Source organism: Bombus impatiens, unplaced genomic scaffold (genome assembly GCF_000188095.3).
Source record: "Bombus impatiens unplaced genomic scaffold, BIMP_2.2 scf_0114, whole genome shotgun sequence".
Lineage (NCBI taxonomy): Eukaryota > Metazoa > Arthropoda > Insecta > Hymenoptera > Apidae > Bombus > Bombus impatiens.
The window spans coordinates 677,122-698,389 of record NT_176533.1 but is presented as its reverse complement, the minus strand read 5'-3'; the positions used below and the strand labels follow the sequence as shown (position 1 = coordinate 698,389).

The 21,268-nt window shown below is 27.5% G+C and overlaps 4 protein-coding genes across 9 annotated transcripts; 1 reads left to right on the top strand and 3 right to left on the bottom strand.

Moving 5' to 3' along the window:
• Window positions 1-25: 25 nt before the first annotated feature.
• Window positions 26-2,474, bottom strand: LOC100749830 (KICSTOR complex protein C12orf66 homolog). 4 transcript variants are annotated; one of them, XM_024364881.2, is made up of 10 exons: window positions 2,224-2,474; window positions 1,753-1,899; window positions 1,517-1,668; window positions 1,315-1,455; window positions 1,084-1,237; window positions 952-1,016; window positions 823-888; window positions 605-755; window positions 386-496; window positions 31-322 (listed from the first exon to the last, which is right to left on the bottom strand). In XM_024364881.2, exons 1-10 carry the CDS (start codon window positions 2,302-2,304, stop codon window positions 152-154), a joined length of 1,239 nt encoding a protein of 412 aa, XP_024220649.1. In that variant the 5' UTR covers window positions 2,305-2,474; the 3' UTR covers window positions 31-151. The 4 variants fall into 4 exon arrangements, with proteins under 4 accessions (XP_024220648.1, XP_024220649.1, XP_024220647.1 ...); XM_024364880.2 differs by having other exon boundaries at window positions 26-322; window positions 392-496; window positions 823-1,016; window positions 2,224-2,470; XM_024364879.2 differs by having other exon boundaries at window positions 823-1,016; window positions 2,224-2,471.
• A 642-nt stretch (window positions 2,475-3,116) lies between these two features.
• LOC100749710 (transmembrane protein 165) lies at window positions 3,117-5,681 on the top strand. The gene is made up of 6 exons (XM_003486510.4): window positions 3,117-3,254; window positions 3,331-3,532; window positions 4,169-4,344; window positions 4,472-4,654; window positions 4,745-4,850; window positions 4,996-5,681. Exons 1-6 carry the CDS (start codon window positions 3,117-3,119, stop codon window positions 5,070-5,072), a joined length of 882 nt encoding a protein of 293 aa, XP_003486558.1. The 3' UTR covers window positions 5,073-5,681.
• LOC100749589 (protein mini spindles) lies at window positions 5,674-17,161 on the bottom strand. 3 transcript variants are annotated; one of them, XM_003486509.4, is made up of 32 exons: window positions 16,912-17,161; window positions 16,034-16,100; window positions 15,744-15,937; window positions 15,387-15,593; window positions 15,140-15,259; window positions 14,865-15,040; window positions 14,567-14,790; window positions 14,302-14,496; window positions 13,933-14,113; window positions 13,725-13,837; window positions 13,450-13,654; window positions 13,199-13,362; window positions 12,958-13,109; window positions 12,666-12,884; window positions 12,390-12,573; window positions 12,059-12,262; window positions 10,994-11,995; window positions 10,673-10,876; window positions 10,431-10,566; window positions 10,169-10,362; window positions 9,887-10,107; window positions 9,502-9,606; window positions 8,954-9,133; window positions 8,615-8,786; window positions 8,382-8,540; window positions 8,122-8,309; window positions 7,820-7,982; window positions 7,558-7,731; window positions 7,329-7,478; window positions 7,035-7,209; window positions 6,822-6,965; window positions 5,674-6,051 (listed from the first exon to the last, which is right to left on the bottom strand). In XM_003486509.4, exons 2-31 carry the CDS (start codon window positions 16,088-16,090, stop codon window positions 6,847-6,849), a joined length of 5,937 nt encoding a protein of 1,978 aa, XP_003486557.1. In that variant the 5' UTR covers window positions 16,091-16,100; window positions 16,912-17,161; the 3' UTR covers window positions 5,674-6,051; window positions 6,822-6,846. The 3 variants fall into 3 exon arrangements, with proteins under 3 accessions (XP_003486557.1, XP_024220646.1, XP_012236400.1); XM_024364878.2 differs by lacking the exon at window positions 16,912-17,161 and adding an exon at window positions 16,798-16,816; XM_012380977.3 differs by lacking the exon at window positions 9,502-9,606 and having other exon boundaries at window positions 16,912-17,160.
• Window positions 17,162-17,920: 759 nt separating this feature from the next.
• LOC100749471 (piggyBac transposable element-derived protein 4-like) lies at window positions 17,921-19,837 on the bottom strand. The gene is made up of 4 exons (XM_024364946.1): window positions 18,775-19,837; window positions 18,434-18,669; window positions 18,090-18,376; window positions 17,921-17,999 (listed from the first exon to the last, which is right to left on the bottom strand). Exons 1-4 carry the CDS (start codon window positions 19,835-19,837, stop codon window positions 17,921-17,923), a joined length of 1,665 nt encoding a protein of 554 aa, XP_024220714.1.
• Window positions 19,838-21,268: the final 1,431 nt, after the last annotated feature.

Below are 21,268 nucleotides of genomic sequence, written 5' to 3'. Positions count from 1 at the left end.
CTTCAGAAATAAATAATATAGTACATAACCGAGCAATAAAAATTTTATTAACATACAACATGTTCCATGTTATTATTTAAATAACTTTTGATTCTTTTTCTTATAATCTTTGGTGGTATTTTAACACTTTTATACGTATATATGTGATTCCTCATTTTGATAATTTTAACGACTCATATATTTTATTACACCTAATTTGCACACATAAGTCTGTCATAAATGATGCTATGTGAGCTTCTTTGTCTTTTTGTTTACCATTTTCAGATACAGTGACTAAAGTCATTCTAGGATCGGTATTGTACATGGCATATGTACATATATCCTAAAAGAAAATCAATTTGTATTAAAATATAAAATTTATCAAAAAGCGCTTCTATTAACATACTTTTACATTTTTATAATATATAATCTTATCCATAGCAAGAAGTTCCGTATGTCGTTCTTTAATTCGTTTTTGTATGTTATCTAAGTGAATTGATGGCTTTTGTACAAATACCTAAAAGGTAATATTTTTTTTAGAAAACAAAATTTAGTGAATATTAATACTGCTACAACGTATTACATTTATCTTTTTGCCAATCATTTATAATTTATATAGACTCACACTAGGACAACTAAGAACAACAGGGAATTGCTCAGAAGTATTTGGTTCTCTACGTGGATGTCTGTAACCCAGACCTGCATCTTCTACTCCCCTAGAGTCAAATATTATTAAGACCGCGAGGACGTCGTGTTTACGTTGAAAGCTTTGTATTCTAAAATAAAAATGTATATCAATACTCATTCAATAACTTTTAATTGAAATAATTAAAAATGTTTTACTTATGGTAGTAGTCCACATTTTGCTTGCTCATGATACTTCTCATTTCTCCTGGACTAGCCTGCTGACTTAAAGTAGTATGAAAATATAAAGAGCACTTAGCTAATATGCTACTACGTAGTTTCACTAACCATTGATACAATGCTGGTTGTTGATTTGCTTTTAAAAATGAGGCACTGAAACCCAGTTTCCATGACTAAAAATATGTTAATTAATTAAAAATATTTATCTTTTTCCTTCGTTATCTTATCTATATCACTTACCTCTTTACTTTGTAAAGTTCTCTCCCAAGCTGACATTCGTGTCTGTGCACCATACAGAGCCATTAATGTTGATAAAAATCTCCAATGTTGAAGTTCAACTTGTGCCTTTGTTAATTGCACTAATATTTCGCACTCTAAACTAATCAAAGCATGTCTTAATTTCAAGAAGAATAAATTATAACCACAATTTCCAGTTTTTAATTCTAATATTTTAGTTTGATTTGTACTTACGTTAAACTTGCTTTAATAGCAGTTAGTGCTAGATGTGAACAAGACAAGGAATGAATTTCTACTATTCCTTCAATGCATTGTAATAATTCCTGATATTTCATAGTCTTGCTATTGATACTCATATTGTACATTTTTTCATAACTGTAATAGAATAATATTATATGAGATATTTAACTACAAATTAAAGTAACAATATACTAACAAATCTATCAGTTGTATTTTCGCAGTAATATATTGACACAGTTGATTAGAAACCTCAGCAACTGTTGCACCAATTGAATTGGTTCCTCTAGTCATTTCCTCTACCCTTTTTAGATCAGATTTCAAAGATTCATATACTGTTCTTAATGAGTTCTAGAGAAACACGTAATAATAGATATTAATTAAATGTCATTATTTATTTTTATATTATATTAAAATAAAAATTAACATATTTACATCTTTCCGCAAAAATCCTTTATTTTTAGTATGAAGGAAACCTAGATCTGCATATGAATGTTCTGCTACTGCTATTTGTGGTAAATGCATAAGTAACATTCCCCATGGGCCCATTTGTGTTTGACGACATGATCCACGTTCCTTTTCCTGGAATTAATGATTAAATATGCATTTCTAAATTATTAGAAGATAGTAATTAGTTCTCAATTTAAAATTTTCTTAAGAATTAAATAAAAAATGTTGAATTTATATATCTAAATTTGTAGAATATTATCACAATTTCATTTATGGATTTGTATATTTCATCTTTCATATTCTGCAGTAATGTATGTTACGTTAATGTATGGAAACGTTAACACTAAAGTTTGTAAAAGCTATACATATTATATATATATTCAATTGTATTAAATCAGCCAGATTTTTATTTTACATTACTAGTAAATTTGTATATACTTTATAGTAATTACTTACAACTAATTCTTTAGCTTTGTCAGTACACAATTGAGCAACTTGAGCAAAAAACGTATTAAGAAATTCTTCTTCGTGATCCATTTCTTATCTGTTTTTATTATGATCACAACAAAATAACTTATGTTTATTTTCATTACTCATATTTCTAGAGGTTATGAAATCTTAAAATAGTGTACATTACACTAAACTGTCATTTCAATATGCACTGATTTATGATTGTGGTGACCTCTGAGTTGCACATGTATTTCTCAAATAAGCTAAATTCGCGCCAAAAATAAACCATTTAAATGGTCTTAAGAAGACAGGATGACATTATATTCAACAAAACATTAAGCCTATGTTTATATAGTATAAATTTCAAAATGCACTTTAAATATTTGTGACAACTAAACAACTATTCTTGTCTTAAATCATATATGTATGTGCATACATTGTTAAATTTAATATTTATTCATTTCTATAGAACCATCCCCTCTTTCTAACTTCATTTGTTGTTCAGCGACATCTGTCAGATTAATGTTTTCTAGGTGTATAATTCTAATGTTCAGGTCCTACAAATACATATATATTTCATGAAATAAATAGTAGTTTGAAAATTGTAACTCAAACTTTTGAGAATTTAATATGTTTAAATATTAATTCTTATAAAATACATGAGATACATAGTATATTTGTATCAAATATTTTCATTTGATGAGTGATCAATTTTCGAAACATTAAATATCCATCACGAATATTGTGTAAATTTCACAATATAGAATCTGCAACGTGAAACATTAGATAGTATAAGTATCCGTACTTCACCGTGCGTATGTTCCATGTACTGATAACGTGTTCAACACTAAAAAAGTTGAAGTTAAAACTCCTAGTATTATTATTATAAATTAAAAACAATGGGCTTTATTCGATCTCTATCAACAAGCGAGTATTTTTTATATATATGTGTAATAAACTGTTTTTTTTTATCTACAGTATTAAGTGAAAGTGAACCTATATATGATAGTAGATTTCAAATGATAATGACGTCTATGGTAAATATTTATAATTCAATTTATCTGTATTAAATAATATGAACTTACACGTATTAATGTTTCTAATAAATACTAGAGACCTGAAGATGCAATGTCACCACAAACCAAGGATAACCTTGGTTTTATACATGCATTTATAGCTTCTTTGTCTGTCATCGTTGTTTCTGAATTGGGCGACAAAACTTTCTTTATCGCTGCTATTATGGCAATGAAACATCCAAGATTGACAGTTTTTATAGGAGCAATTAGTGCACTGGCTTTGATGACTCTCCTTTCAGGTATTGTTATATGTAAAAGTTTGATTAGACAACTTTTTCTATTATCCAATAATATCTAGGACCTACTTTAAATATGAGTGTGGCATTTGAAAATTGTTACAAAAATTCATATAACTAAATATTCCATGTAATTTTATCTATGATATATAATGAAGTTTGCATTCTGTTATCCGATATCTGATTACCTGTATAAAAGATACCCAAAACATTTTTACATTTTAGCACATGATTACACAGTATGTTTTGATAATCTTGTTACTTCTCTTGTAACTTTAAGTATTATATGGATTTGTAATAAACCCAATTCAATCCTGAACTTAAGTATTTTAATATTATTAATAGGTTTTATCTAGATTGCAGATTTTATTTATTTTCCAAGTAAAGAGACAAGAAATTCAAATTCAAAGAGCAAATAGATTTTACAATAAGATTTCCATACTCAATCTACTAATTTTAACATTTTTTACATATTTGATTGGAATGTGGTAGAACACCATAATATAAAAGCTATATACAGTATAACACATTTACTAGAATTGTTTTTAGTAGTATATTCAACAATATTATGATATTTATAAAATAATCAAAACATTATATGTATATTATATAATAGTTGTCTTTCTTTCTGATCTTCAGTCATTTTTGGATATGCTGCAACCATAATTCCTAGTGTTTATACATACTACATTTCTACTGCACTTTTTGCTTTATTTGGTTTGAAAATGCTACGGGATGGTTATAAGATGTCTGCAACTGAGGCACAAGAAGAATTAGAAGAAGTGCAATCTGATTTAAGGAAACGAGAAGATGAGGTACCAATATTAAAAATATAAATAGCTATAAGCAATTTTCATTAGATTTTATAGAATAATTGTTTTGAAACTATTCCTTTAACGTTTTTGCAGGAATTAAATAATTTTTAAATATCATCACTTTCAGTATGAAAAGGAAACTGCAAGCACTTTAGTACAAGATCCAGAAACTGGTGTTATAAGAAAAGCAACAAAAATTAGTGCACTGGTGCTCCTCTCTAGGATATTCCTTCAAGCATTTACATTAACATTTCTTGCAGAATGGGGTGATCGCTCACAGCTTACAACTATTATACTTGCAGCAAGAGAGGTGACATTTATATTTAATATTTGGCTTTATAACATGTATAGAACAATGTTGAACCCTAATTATAAAGAAAGAAAAATTTATTATTTCTAGAATGTTTATGGAGTTGTAATAGGTGGAATATTAGGACATTCATTTTGTACAGGATTAGCAGTATTAGGGGGGAGGATGATAGCTCAGAGAATTTCAGTACGAACAGGTAAAGTATACTTTTCTATATTAAAAAATAGATAATATTTCTACTTGTATAGGTTATATACGTATATGTAAATCACTAAATATTAATGATACTGTAATAGAATTTAAAAGGAATAACAAATTGGGACTATTTTTATTATTTATAGTGACCATAATTGGTGGATTGGTATTTCTACTATTTGCTTTAACAGCACTTTTTATCACACCTACGGAAGATGTATGAAAACAGTATACAGTGTTTATATACCTATATGTCATAAAATATATTTTGCTATGAGATAATGTACATATTTTCCATATTTGTGTACAGATTGTGTGATGAGATAGTAAAAATCATAATATACACTACATTTTTACCTAAAAAGTACTTATGTATATAATTTGTACATTATGCTTGAAATTATATTGATATAAATAATTACTCATGTGAATAAAATTGTTGTAAGATTGTTGTAAGAAATGATACGACATATCAAGCACTAAACAACGGTGTATAGTGTAAAAATAATAAGTAGTATTATTATAAGCTATTTTATTGAATACTTTAATTTAGAATATATACACACTCTACTTACACTACATAAATTCTTCCAGAAATTTTTGTAGATATATTAAGTTACTATTATTTTATAATAATTATTATTATCATTATTTCGCTAATACTATGTTCTTTTATTATGAAAAATTAACGTATTAAATCTACATTCGTATACCGGGATTATAAATATGAAGAAACATGCTTCTTATGTGTAGTACTATTAAGTTTTAATTAATTAAATAACAAAGACATGTAATATTTCTTTTATAAATATAGATCAACGATATACATTAATGAGTGGATTTATTTTAAAAGAAATAACGAAATATAAATCGATTCTGTGTAAAATCAGTCTAAAGAGAGCATAATACTAGCTTCTTATAGCTTAATTATCTTTCCCAAATGTTGATAAATACGAGTACTATAACATGTTAGCAATTATTTTAAGAGTTGTAACACATAAACTCCTGATAATTAGCATTATAACACATATGTAGTTACTGAGAAAATCAAGACATAAATGCTACAGTTAATGTTGCACTGAATAGCGTAACATTACGTACATTAGGTACGACGATTATTCTTTCTGGTCTATGTACTATTTACTTCATATTGTATTGTGTGTATTATTGGTTCTTAATCCAGTTATTTAAGCACTGCAACCCTGTAAAATAGAATTTATCTGTTCATATAGATAATGCACATAATAAAATATATATCATTAATATTTTCTTTATATAAAATTAATTTAAAGACGTAAATCAGAAAGAATATTTTTAATCGCTTTAATTCCGAATTCTACTTTATGAATCATGATTGTTATATACAATATACAGGATGTATAAAGAAAATATTTAAAAATATATGAACTCATTGAGAGCTCATTGAGAGGAGTTATCAGAAACATCAAAATCAATTTTAGTACAAAATGTAATTTTGTATTTACTAGTATTTAGTAATATAAATGAATCTCTTAAAAACACATTAAATGTAAATGAAAGAATTAAGAATTTTTGAAAGCCCAACAAAGAAAAGTTTAAAGAAAAACTGTATTGTAACATAAAATCGTAATATTAATAAAGAAACTATTAAAATACTAATATTTATTTTCATTTCTAAAAATATGTTCAATGTGTTCTATACATTCACATCTGTGAATCATAAGCCAATGTATATTTTAAAGTATTTACATTTTGTATTATTTTTATTCATTGCTATGATTTCATTATATTATTTATTACGAATAAGTAACCTCATGAAAGGATACAAAATTACATTTTAGGCCAAAAAATTCTTTCTTTATATATCTTCCTTAAGTCTCAAAACCATTTTCACTAAACACTCTGTATATTTTATTTTATATTCTTGAAATGCAAGCTAAAATTTTTAATAAATTCTTAAACTATTATTCATATGTAATTCCTTCTTTCTTACTTAGTAAGAATTAATAAGAGTTAATTCATGTTGGACTTGGCTGGTTAGTAGTTCTACATTGTGCTTCAGATAATCGAAGTTTTTCGAGCCTATGCAATGGATCCATTAGGCTTTTTTCTTCCGAACTAGCGGATTCGGCTATTTCTGAAGCAAATTATTTACGTAAAGTAATAATAAGTAATTTTATTAGTATTTCACATTATAAGTATTTACCTGTTGAGTACTGGTTATTAGTTTGTGTTATAAGATTTTGATTTTTTCGTGCTTGATCAATATCTCTTAATCCTTGCTCTATAAAGTCTTGAAAGAATTGATGAGATTTTACCAAGAAAGGTTGTACATCCGCTTCAGGATATTGAAGTTTAAAATCGTAAAGCTGCATTAAACCCTGTACAAAATAAGTATACTTATTAAGTATAAGTATCAAAACATTAGCTACTAGATAATTGAAATATATTATCTAGTTATCCATTAAAAAATAAGTATATTATTTATCGATATACACACTTCTTTTGTATGTTCTTTAGATCCAATCTTTTTAAATATTTCTGACAACTGTTGATGCGTAAATTTCGACAAATGTTCTTGAGCTTTTCCCGCACCGCTGGATTTTAGAGCACTTTTGGGGTTGCTATTAATTTCATCTGGCTTAAATGTCTATTAAACATTATTATCAGAAATTAAAATTTTATGTATTTTATAAGATTCAATATCTCATAATATCTAATTTACTAACCGCAATTAACCTAATAAGATAATTCTGTAATTCTGATTCATTTGTATTATTTATTCGTGTTAAGTGACTGAGTATGGTACTGCCTTTTACACGGGTCATGCTATGAAGAATTGTCTTAATTGTACGTAATGGAGTATCAGATTTTCGTTTTTTCCACCATATACTTGGGTAATCCTGTAAAATATACATATTTAAAAAGAAGAAAAAAGAATCTTTATTATAGATGGCACATATAAAATGTTTACAGCAAAAAAACTGTTACCTTAAGGAACCGATGTACTTCTAAAAGAATAGTGTCATAATCTAAATCTGCAGCCCAATTAGGGATTGTTTTCACTATCTTCCATAAACACTTCATTACTAGTTCCTCATATTTGGATGGAGCAGCAGATTCAGCACATCCATGAAGTAATTTTATTAAAACACTTAGCATTAAAAAAAATGAATGAATTAGTTATATTTAATACTTTAGTAAGGATATTTTAAATATATGTATAACAACTGTCATCGATACTATTATCAACGTCAACATACATTACTAAATAAAATTTTTAAAATTATTACCATATAATAGTAGTATGATTTGAGTTGTCTATTATTTTACAAACAATGTTGTTAATAACGCGATAATATGCTTCTGCCTGGTGTAAATGATTTAGTTTGTTCTCTGCTAATAAGCTGATCATTTGATCCACAAGTTCTTTCAGATGTATTAATGGAACGTTCTTTCCAAGAATCCCAGTATCGTAAAACTGTAGATAGTTCCACAATAAATGCAATGTATATCGTTACTATCTTATATGTATTATATAATTAATTCTTACCGCTAATAAAACCATAAATGTATTTCTAAACCCTTTAGATATATCTGCACCTCCTTGTTGTAAAGGATAAGTTTGCAAAAGTTTTAATTGCATATTTATCGAACCAATAAATTTATCTTCCTTAGATTGTAAACTCAAAATTTGATGAGATTTTATCAGCTACAAAATAATTAAAAATTACAAATATAATATATATAACTTAATACACAAACATGTATATTCTAAATACGGACATTATCGATGCTGTTCATTGATTGTATTGCAACAGCCAAATCTAAACTAGCCATTGCAAGAATTTTACGTTCAAGACTTTCCTCTTTGCTAGTATTACCAGTACCCAGCTGCTGCTGCGTCATTGATGCAGATTTTGATACTAATAATTTTGGAGGAGACATAGGAATAACTCTACAAAAATTTTTTTAATTAATATCTAACATTTCAAACAAGTCACTTTGATAGCTTCTATATTAGATCTAACTTTATACAAAAACATGAAACAAAGAAAATTATTAAATATGCCTTCTATTACTAATAATTAGAAAATGTAACAAGAGATGATAATAATTACTTACGGTACTTTATGTATATTCATTGCGTTTGTTGTGGGATTTTCATTTAGATCTGTTAAATCAATTTCTACCAGAACAGGATTACTATACTTTACAGGTGCATTTAATTCAATTCTTTGTAAAAAGTCCATGTCAAGTCCAAATGGACCTGAAACTTTTGGTTGTGTCGAAGTTGGAGAATTTCTAAAAATTAAAATTATGTAAAAATTGTGTAAAATACTAATGTAATACTACATTTACTCTACTTATTGCAGTATTTACTACATATAAATCTAATCTATATAGGACATTACTCTTAGATTGTTTTATTACTTTAACAACATTGAACCAGTTTCAAACCACAAAATTTATTCTAATGTATATTATCTTTTATAAAATTGATATGATCATTATGATCAAAAATATGTATATGCAATAGTGATCTCAAATAAACTTATACTACTACGTTGAAAATAAAATAACCAACTAAACATGCGATTGCTTGTTATTTCCCATATACCCGCCACCATACATATACAGCACACTAAAAACAAATCACAAGAAGCACAAACGTTTTAATATTATCTTCATCATGATTTGGAGATGAAATGTTTGAAAGAGGTTCATTAGTTTCATAAGAGTCTGTTGGTACATTTGTAGTCTCTGTTACATGTGGCCTGGAAATATTAAAAGCAGATTCGTACAAACAAAAATAATTAACAAAAAAGAAATAATAAGATATAGTTACAAAAAATGTATAGTATTAAAGATGTTTTGTTTAATTATATTAGCAATTTAATAATAATATCAAAAGGAATGGCATTAAATATCTGTGATATAATTAATGTCACGACATAAAAATTATAATACATAAAATAAATGCTTTTATATGGAAATGTTGTTAAAAATAAGTTTTAATGTGCAGAAATATATATAAAACTATTGCATTACACTTACAGTTCATTAGATTGAGGTGGTACAGGTGGCTGTGGTGATTCAGGTATTTCATCATTTTCTTCTTCATATTCTTCATTAGAACTTTTAACATCTTCATTAGAAGGAATAGGTGTTGCATTTGAAGGTGTTGAAAGTCTATTGGCAGAAGCTAATTTTACTGGGTAATTTTTAGCAGCTCTTTTAATACGCTCATCCAATAATGATTGATCTTTTTCAGATATCTAAAAATCAATAAATTAGTGAAACATCATAATTATACAAAAACAATTATAAAATCATTACCTGACCAATAAGTTTGTATATTCGTTCCCCTTGAAGAAAATATGCTTGAACAATGCAATTTAAAGCAGCATTTCGAACAGAATTATCACGATCTGCTATTTGTTTGGCAATTTCTTTTAGTGCCACAGATGTAGATGGTTGGCAAACTGACAATCCATAATTTTCAATAAGAGAACCAAGTTGATCTAAGCATTCTAAAAGTAGAACAATTATTTAGCATTTGCTAATCACGATTTCTATATTTTTTAATTATTTTATTTACCTGTTCTCTGCCGAGCATTTTTAGATTTTAAACCTTCCATTACATAAGAAAATAATTTACTCACTGGATACACCAATGCTATTTGTTTAAATAATGCACGAACTCCATTACGCACTGCATCTTTTGGATCGCCAATCTGGACAAATATGTGTGTATATATTGATACAAGTAAAATATATGTTGAGAGAAACAACTATTAAAACAATAATATTGCTGATATAGCAAAGTATGAAGTAATTTACTTTGATAATGAGATATGGAATAAACGATGCGGCCTCATTTTCCAACATATGATACTGGTTTTCTATTAATAAATCAAATACCATCCTCAAATACTCTAAACCTTTTAATAGTACTGAAGGATTAGTGTCAAAAAATCGTAGCGTCAACCACTTGAGAATAAGGTCTAAATTCGATACCAATGCTTTACTATTATCGGGCAAATCCTAAAAATAATAAAAATATTGAAATGACAAACACTAAAAACACTACAGTAGAATATTAGTATTTACAAAAATAAATAAATACAAGATTTTGATATGTTAAATGCTTAAAATAATTACCTCGGTTAATGCCTCAATTGCTTTAAGATGATATCGAAAATCAGAATGAAACATATTGGCTAATAAAGTTTTATTTACGTTTGCAGCGGTCATAAGTTCTTTTAAAAGTTCAACAAATTCTTCCCTTGGTGTCGTAAAATTCCATTTTAAGACTTTTAACTTTTGTTCGTCGATCACTCTTTGATGTTTCAAATTATTAGTAGCCAATAAAGGACTTGTATCCACATCATCATCTTTTTTACGAGCACTACCAGGTTTTGATGTTGGTTGTTTTTGATTAGGTTTTACTACTGCTTTTGCAGCTTTCAAAGCTCCAGCACTTTTAACAGTTTTCTGATTTTCCTTTGGTGCTTGTTTTTTCGGTAGAGGTTTTATAGGCAAATTCGGTCGAGATTTATCTAATGCAGTAAGTACCACTGTTCGTGATCCAGGTTTCAGTTTTTCTGTATTTCTAGCCATTACTTCATAAGAAAGATGAATCATAAATCCTAAAACTGCTTCTTGAGCATTTTTTCGCACATCGGAATTACGATCCTCTAAATTATTGTACAAATACGGAAGACATACAAGGAGTTCTTCTTTTGGTATTTGTTTTGTAGGAATCAATGATAATTTTTGTGCTAACCAACCCCAAACCTCAGCTCTAAGTAGTGGTGACCCAGATTTCAAAGCATCTCCAATCATTTCACCATCAAAAAATTCTTTATAACCACATTGATCTCCCCATGTATTTATGCAAGAAATAGCTGCAGTTCTAATCCAATTTTTGTTATCACCTAAACATTGTATAAAGCCGGGGAAAAGGACTCGAATATGTTGTTTTGCTGGAGGACCCATTGCAACAGCTAAAGCTTGACATATCCCTAAAGTTGACTGAGCTATTTTACTATTGCTATCAACTAATCGTAGTGCCAAACCTTGTGGTAAATCACCAATAGAACCTTTTATAAATTTTGCCTCAGATATAATGGCATTTATTTTTTGTAAACCTTCATTTCGTACCTAATTTAAACAAATTTAATTTAGATTATCAAATAATTGCACATCTTAAAGTATAATGCTAACCTTCCAATTTTTATCAGATAGTTCATTAAGAAGACCTTCTGTAATTTGATTACTAATATCAACACGTGGAATAAGATTATTAATATCAGTTTCACTATTACTACTAGATTTTTTGTCCATTTCTACATCTTCATCATCATCGCTTGTTTTATCCTTTTTGCTCTTTATCCCACGAATTGGGACAGGTGGTGACTCACCATTGTGCTATTAAATAATAACTTATATTAACATAATATTATCATTATTACAAACATAAAGTTTAATTTATATAAAGTATTATCAAAGACATATATTTCGAAACAATAATTTACTACAACAGTACTAAAATTACCTTTTCACACTCTTGTTCAATTTGTTGACGTAAAGCTGGTTTCTCATTCTCAAAAAACATAAGTAGTGGTTTACCCATAAATAAATATAATGTACCTAATAATGTAATAGCTGAAGTACGAACACCAGGATTTGTGGCGGCAACTGCCTTTTTTATATTTTCCATTAAGGATTTAACATTGATACTAAAACATATTTATTATAAGTTATACATGTATACATTAACCACAGTACATTATTTAGAATAGAATGTTATATTAAATAAATTATTACTTACACACATCCAAATTCTATAAGACCCCTACATAATAACGCTAATGTTTCTTGCTGAACTTTAGGATTTTTTTGATTAAAAGCAAATGCTACTATTTCTTGTGCCACATATTCCAAACTTGTTGCTTCTGCTATTACTAAAAGAGTTTCGCCGGCAACTGCGCTATTTTTCGCGTCACCTAATTTTTCAGCTATGTCCATGACACAATATTCACAAACAGTACTGGAAGGAAATACAATTATACTACGTATATGACTTACTATATACCTTTAAAATTAAACGTGGATTATCTTACGTTGAAAACGGAAAATTTTCTGCCAAAAACTTTACTATTTCTAATCGCAATTTTAGAACTTGGAAATTTGTATCTTTGAAACCTGGTTTCTTTGCTAAGGTTCGTACAATCACTTGTATAGGTATTTCCATTGGATCTATTTGCTTTACAAACTAAAATAACACATTGTTTGTCACTTAACATCTAGTATAATATTAGTACTTTACTTATGATTAAAAACAGATGTAAATGTTTCAATTACCTCCAAAAGTTGCTCAACTGCAGCTAACCGAGTCTTCCAATTGCTGTCAACAAGACCACTAAGGATATCAGCTGGTAACATTTGAATAGCCATTTCTTCTATCTCTTCAACACTATAATTTTTTTCTATTTGAAGTTTTGTACCAGATGACTTTTTAGAAACAGCTATAATAAATAATAAAGATTAGATAACTAGATCAAGCAACGGTAAAATTATTAGAATAATAAACTTTAAGAATTATGTATGATTACCTAAATTAGTTAAAGAAGCAGATGGTTTCTTAGAAGGAAGCTTTTTAGTTGTACTAGTATTAGGTCTTTTTGTCGTTTTCGAGTCTAGCTCTTTAGCTTTTGCTGTTGATTCAATTTTACTTGGAGCAGTATTTGGTCTTTCTACTACTTTTGGTGCACTAGGAACTTTAACATGAATTACAGCTTTGTCCGCGCATTCTTTTATCTAGCAAGATGGAAAAAAAATATATATAACATTATAATGGATATAATTAACAATTTTTGACCTTAAATACCTTAGTCATTTTCAAATTATCTATATCCGTAAGAAATGGCATCATAGATTTTTCACCAATTAATTTCATAGCTGTGCCAAGAGCTTCTGCAGAACTATCTCGAACAGTTGGATCTAAAACAAATGATTTTGGTGGTAATAATATTAACAAATGTATGTTAATACATGTATATATATTAGTACATAGTACAATGTATCTCAAAATATACCTGGTTCATTTAAGGTTTTCAAAAGTACACCAGTATAAGCCTTTAATAGCTTTTTATTTAAAGTTGGTGGTGGAGTATGTGAAAAACATCTTGCTAAATAAGCAGCCGTTTCTGCTTTTACTGCAGGATTTTTGTTCTCTAATGCAGCAAGTGTATCTTCTAGTATAAGATCAATAGAAACCTAATGTATGCATAAAACATTATTTGCATATTTATAAGGTGCATATTATTCTTTTATAAATTTTATTATATATTATTTAAACATTGGATTAAATCTACAGTAAAAAGATGTTAAAACTGTGTACATATAAATAAATATAATAATAAATATATATAGTTAACAATTATTTATACTTCATTTATACTTACACTAAGAAAAATAGCATCTGCAGCTTCTCTAAGTGCTTGCACAACGTTTTGCTTTTTTTCACGAAACTTTTCCAAAATTGATGACAAACACGCAGTTGCATAAGGTTGAAATCGTTTTTTTAGACCACCTGCTAATCCTGCCAAACATTTTCCAGCCAATGCAACCACTAATACGTTAGTATCTTTGGATATGATCTGTTTATAATATTTGAAAAATAAATAAAGTAGAAATGATTGAAATATGTAGTAGCAGAGAGACTCATACCTTTTTCAAAGCTCTTACAACATCTCCATAATCACCATTTTCCAATTTAGGATTTTTTACGAGAGCATCTAAGGCTTCTAAGGCTTCTTTCCGTTCTTGCCATTTTTTAGCTTCAAGCTTTTCATAAAAATCTTTTGGAAGTTTAGAAAGTATATCAACAGGTTCCAACAATTCATAAGGATCAATGTCAGGAGCAGAAACGCTATCACCATCATCTTTGCCCTCTTAAATACAATACAAATCTTTTATTATGAATAGGAACAGTAAAATTACAATATATAATTTTAAAACCATTTACCTTCACCGATATCACTTGTAGAATCTGTAATACATATCGCCTTAGGCTTTTGCGATTTCAAAAATCGAGTAGGAGCGACTTTTTCTTCTTTTAAATTATTAAACTCTGCCTCCAATTCCGTAATTTGTACTGGTTTTAATGTATTCAACTGTTGTTTTAAAGGAGCTCCTATCCATCTAGATATTACAAAATAAAATTAGAAATAGAACTTTTGTTAAAACATTTTCATTAGACAGTAATATGTAATGTTCACATAAATAAAATTAAGACAATACCTGTAAATTTCAATAACCATGAATTTTCCTTCATCTCTGACAGTTTTGTCTCTATCTTCAAGAAAACCAGGAATCTTCTTCATTAAAGGCTTTATATTAATTACTTTTGGTCCAAATTGTCTACAAGTTTAAGAATTTAGTAGTTACATACTGAGATAATAATATATATTGAACAACAATTTTCTTGATACCTGGCTATTACAGTCAATATATACAATAATAAATAATACAAATAATATGTAATTACCTTAAAGCCAATGTTAAAGTAGAAATACATGCAGCAACAATTTTTGGATTTTTTGCTTCTGTTCCTTTTAATAACTCTTCCTGAACAGCTTCATGTTTCTCGATTTCTATATACATCAGTGTTATTTGTACTGCTAACTCTTTTGTTTTAGCTTTAGGTGCAGCAATACATTTAGTAACTATTCCATTCATAACTTCACCAACAGTTCTATAAAATTACAAGTATATAATTTTGTTAAGTTTATCAATGTATGTTAAAAAAACATACATTATACATATTAATAAACTTTATCACCACAAAGATGATAGTAAATTATTTTAATAGATTAATACATTTATTATAATACACAATACTCACTTCCCTGCTACCGCAGCATTTTCTATAAAAGCTAATGCTGCTTCCAATCCTTTTTCTTGAGCAACTGCATTACTGTCTACCACAAACTTTTTAATAAATCCTAAAAACTTGTTCCACTCTGGAGATTTTTCATCATCGATACATTGGAATGTATTCACACATTCTTTATATCCATGCAAACGAGCTCTCCATAACTAAATAATATTAACGAGTAGAAATATTTAAAAAGTCATATTTTTTAAACTAAATGTTAAAGGTTATAGCAAGAAAGGAACATATGTATATATTACCTTATGCACACATCTTTCTTCTAGTGGTAATTTGATATATTCTGTGTCTTGTTCCATGTTTCAAAATCTATAAAGATAATAATTAAAATGTTTTAATTTTTGTTTCATGTTATATTTATTTCCATTTTATTAAACATATGGTTTACCAAAAACTTTAATAGCAAGGTTTAATTCCCAATAAGTATTGCATTATCTTTTTTTTACAAAGGAGTTCTTTATAAACTAAATACAACTGTCTGCACAATTTATAGAAAATATGTAGTACATTAGACCATATTTTGATTAAGTATGACATTTAATTACAGAAACCAGAGCAAAACATATATTATGAATATGAATATAATCAATATGTGAAACATTAAATTTATAAAATTTATAAGATATGAAATACATTCATATGTTCATTGGAAGCTGCAATTTTTGCTAACATTTACATAATTTTCGAAGATATTTTATTTCTAGTTATGAGTAGGAGAATAAATTTTTAAAATAAACATGTTATAATAAAAATGTAAACTAGATGGATTGAATTTTCAAATCTTAAAAGTAACATATGAAATAAAAGATTAGAAATTATAATTCTCTAGTTGTAATTATAATTGGTATAAAAATGATGTATATTAAATGATTTGTAGAAAAATTAAAATTATAATTTGAAGATGATATTTATTGCATATAAATTTATTGCACAATGATATATTTTAGTACTAACGATTTACATGTTTCGTATATAACGGAATAAATATTAATTTCTCACTGCGTACGTTTTTTGGTAGAAGAAACAAAACAATATAATAAATGTTGTACTATGACAGGAGAGATTTCAGATATCAGGACATAATACTCGTAAGGATTCGTCATTAAAAATTCGAACCTACCTTACAAAACGAAGATATAGGAGAATATCTTTTGACAGGAGAATCAACGTTCTTAGAAAAATCGTCGGTTCAGTTTATTCGAAATATTCACGTAACCAGACTGTAAGGCCTATGATGACCTTTCAGCGGCTGTTGAGTCTTTTACATTTAATTTTCAAATATAAATTCTCTGTTCTGTACAACCGTCAAGCTGAACGCAAACAAAAAGACAACTATGTATATCTTTCGAAACTATGAATTTCTGAACCCGGTCAATGTTGCAGTTTACTACTTCTGTCGATAGATGGTACTAAAAGCCAATTTCTTTTGTTCTCAATTTTATGCTTCATTTCATTAACTTCATTTACTCATTTCACAAATTTTTCATAATTTTATGTATTCATTTTTATCTCTAATTGATATATCTTTACATAATATTGTTTAACTTTATTAAAACCAATTATTAATCTTTTAATATTTCTGTTCCTAATTTAAAAGTTTATAGGACAGCAGTTCTTAAATATTTTCCATTTGCGATCCCATCTTGTCCGGGAAAATTTTACATGACTCTAGTTATATACATAAAAAAGTATATAAAATAAATACACAAACAAAACGTTAATCGGTAATAAATAAAAGAAGTTTAATTCTAAACAATTCTTTATTATATTTATAATTTTCTTACTTATTGTTACTTCGTAGGACAAACCCAAAGCATATTGTTGACATAAATATGCTTCTTTATTTTTTGTATAAAGAATTAAATCAATATTGTGATTTTACAATCGTCAATGACGAAGATGTCGTTTTGCAATAGATATGTAGTATAAAATCTTATAAGTGTGTTTAAGACTATTTTAGAAGTTGTTGGAAATTCTGTCTCAAATCTAAACAAAAACCGGTTTGAACGATATTTTAAAATGCTTAGTGAATTCTTTGTGATCCTTTAGTAACAAATGATTGACATTTTTCATTTCATTGGTGTTGCAAAAATTTTTAACATGACCTACTAGAAACTCAATTATTTTTACTATGGGCTACTACCTACTCCGAGATTATTTACAATGGTACGATTGCGTTTCTGCGGAAGTTTCAAAACTGCTTTACAACTAAAAAAAAGCATGTATGTATTTTTATAATTATGCTTTATTAATAAAATATAATATCAAAAATATAACAATACAAAAAATAAAAACTACTATTTATATTTCTTCATTTTATGATATCTTGAAAAACAATCCCCAAGGTGCATTCTTGGTTTATCAGGGCAAGTATTGCAGTATTCACTCGTTTCATGTCTTTCACCTTTCTTCTGTCTGTTGGAGCAAACAATACAATCTCTTTTTTTGCCTCTACGCATTTCATGAAGTTTCCCGTTTAATCTAATTTCAGAAGATGATGTAGAAGCTCTAGATCTTTCTTGTCGAAAATTATTAATCAGTTGGTCGATTAATAGTTTAACATATTTCAAATGTGTTAATGGTTTCTCATTTTGTTTTTTTTTCACAATTTTATATATGATATATGAATTAATTACACACACCTCCATGCCCCAAAAAAACATTTTTCTCCACCACTTAAGAGACTTTCTCAAAAAACAATAAGTAGATGTATATTGATTAGTTTGATTTATGCTGCTCATAGAATTTGTGTAGCTGACAACTACATTAGGCTTTCTAATGTTTACTTCTTTACCTCCTTGCAGAATTCTTTTTGAATCTATCATTCCAGCATCATTCCAAGTACTCAAGAGTGACATAATTCTCTTGTCTTTCCAGGCTAAGAACATGATTTTTCTTTTTTTATAAACAAAAATTTTCTTATCTGAAAACTTTGATTTTTTAATAAACATCGGAATATCTTTCCTATTAGGTTTTAGGGTACCAGTCAAATAACATTTTACTTTCATTAATTCTTCTGCCAAAGGTATACTGGTATAATATCTATCAGTAAACATATGATAACCCTGTGCCTCTGGAATTTTATCTAACAACTTTTGATATAAATGCAGTGGAATCCTAGTGCTAACTGGTAAATCTGGACGAATAAGATTTCCTGATGTAATACTCCCATAATAAGGTAAGGTAGTATAGATATAACCAGTTTCAGAATCCACCATCGCATATATTCTTATACTCCACTTTGTTGGCTTAATAGGGTTATAGGTAATAAATGAAATTTTCCCTCTAAATGTTACTATTGATTCGTGTAAACTAATATTTTGACCAGGAATAAAGTGCTCAGAAAATTTTGAATCTATATAGTCTAAAAAAATGCTGGCTTGTTGTATATGTGTTTTAAGATTTTTGCTCCCTGAGTCAGGTGTTTTTAAATGAAGCATCCAAAATATTTGATTGAATCGAGCTCTTGTAAATATATCAGAAAAAAAAGGGATTCTACTGTTATGTTTAGTCGACCAATATTCTTGCATGTTAGAAATAGGCATTGTACCCATATTTAGGATGACTCCAATGAAAGCCCAGAATTCATCTTCATTTACATCATGCCATGTTTGCCATATAGAGTCTTTAGTTAGATTCTTTGAATTCAACACAGATTTTGCATAGTTATTTGTTTCCTTTATTATTTCATCAACAAGTGGTTTTGTGAAAAATAGTTTAAAAAACTGAATAGGTTCAAAAATATTAGAAGAAATTTGTGGTCCTGTCGATTTTGGTCCTATTGAATAATTTATTCTTGTAGGCCTGTACCCATCCTCTGTAATACTAATCCAATCATCCTCTTCCGTGGTGGGGCTTGCGGTATCATCGGTATCCGATTCAATAGGCCGAGCTTTTCGACTTCGATTAATTATATCACTGCTGTCACTATCGCTCTCGGTATCACTATATCTACTTTCATTTATACTATTAATTTCAGCCAAATCGTCACTATAAAACCTAAGTTCGAATTCCTCTTCGCTTTCCGAAAATTCATTTTTTTTCATTTTTAGAGTAAATAAAAAAAAAAGATTATAATAATTTTAACGCACAATTATAGATGAAATGTAACAGTACAAACTTCTAAGGAAAAATGAAGAATATTTTAATTTAAATGTAAAAATAAACTACGCAGATTACTTGAAGCTTTCTTATTCATCGTCAATGTGTGGAATAAACTATTGCTTTTATGTTGCCGCAACAGTGACAATGAAGTTGTTAGTTCCACTTACAATGTCGCTACGACATCTACAACGGATTGTAAAGGGTTAAAAAAATATATATTGCTCATATAAATATATTTTTCAAAACATTAATATATCTTCAATTTTATCTAACAGTATTAACTTCTAAACTTATTTGTTAATAATACAACAATTATTATATTTTAGTAATACATATTAAAGTTATATTTTTTACCATTCTTTATGTTCACTTGTGCAGATAAAAGAGAATAGAACATTTTTATATCTTTATTCATTTATTACTAATAATACTTACCTATACAGAAAATAAAATACTGTACAAATATTTTGTTAATTTATACAAACTTTTCATTTGCGAAATTTAAGATATATCATTTTCAGAAAGATTTCACAGAACTCTATAGTCAGAGTAGTATAATGTTATATCTAACATATGTCACAAATTTCTGTTTTCATAAGTCATTTATAACTTTGAATATTAATACAACATTGTTATACAACCATTTTTATGTGTTGCCTTTATCGAATTAATGTTATTTTTCCAATTCGATATATAAATTCCAATAATTGCACTGCATTGTAGCATGTATTTGATTATATATTTTATTTATTTTTTAATAATATACTAATATCATGTACCTATAGCAAAAACAAAATCCAGTTATAATCCTAATTATAGAACGAGCTGGAAAATTTTTATGTAATAATAATTGATATATTGCAATATAATAGCAAAATATTCATTTAGAATGCACTATATCACAATTATCAAGGACTAAACTTTTATATAGTGAATATTTTGTATACATAATTTCTTTTGATTATAATTAAATGCAATGATAAATCTTGCAAACATTTCGTTCGCTAGTTTATTACAGTAAGATTATAAATCAAATAAATATTATTTATTACATTTATTAATGTTTTATGCACATTATTGAATCATAAATTATAGGTAAGAAATAATGAACTGTTCTAGTAGATTATGAATGAAAAAATTTATATTATAGGTAACAATTATTCATCTATTATTAGGAATACTATATCAATGGTACATTTATAATCTATAGTAATACTTATACAAAATAATAGAAAATTATTTGAACCTATGAGATACATATAAAAAAGTACAGTAACATCCTTCTGCGTTGAAATATGTAATATGTATAACATGAAATAAGTTAACACATTACTTCCGATTTTAAGTTAACTTCTAATTCTGATGTAAATAGC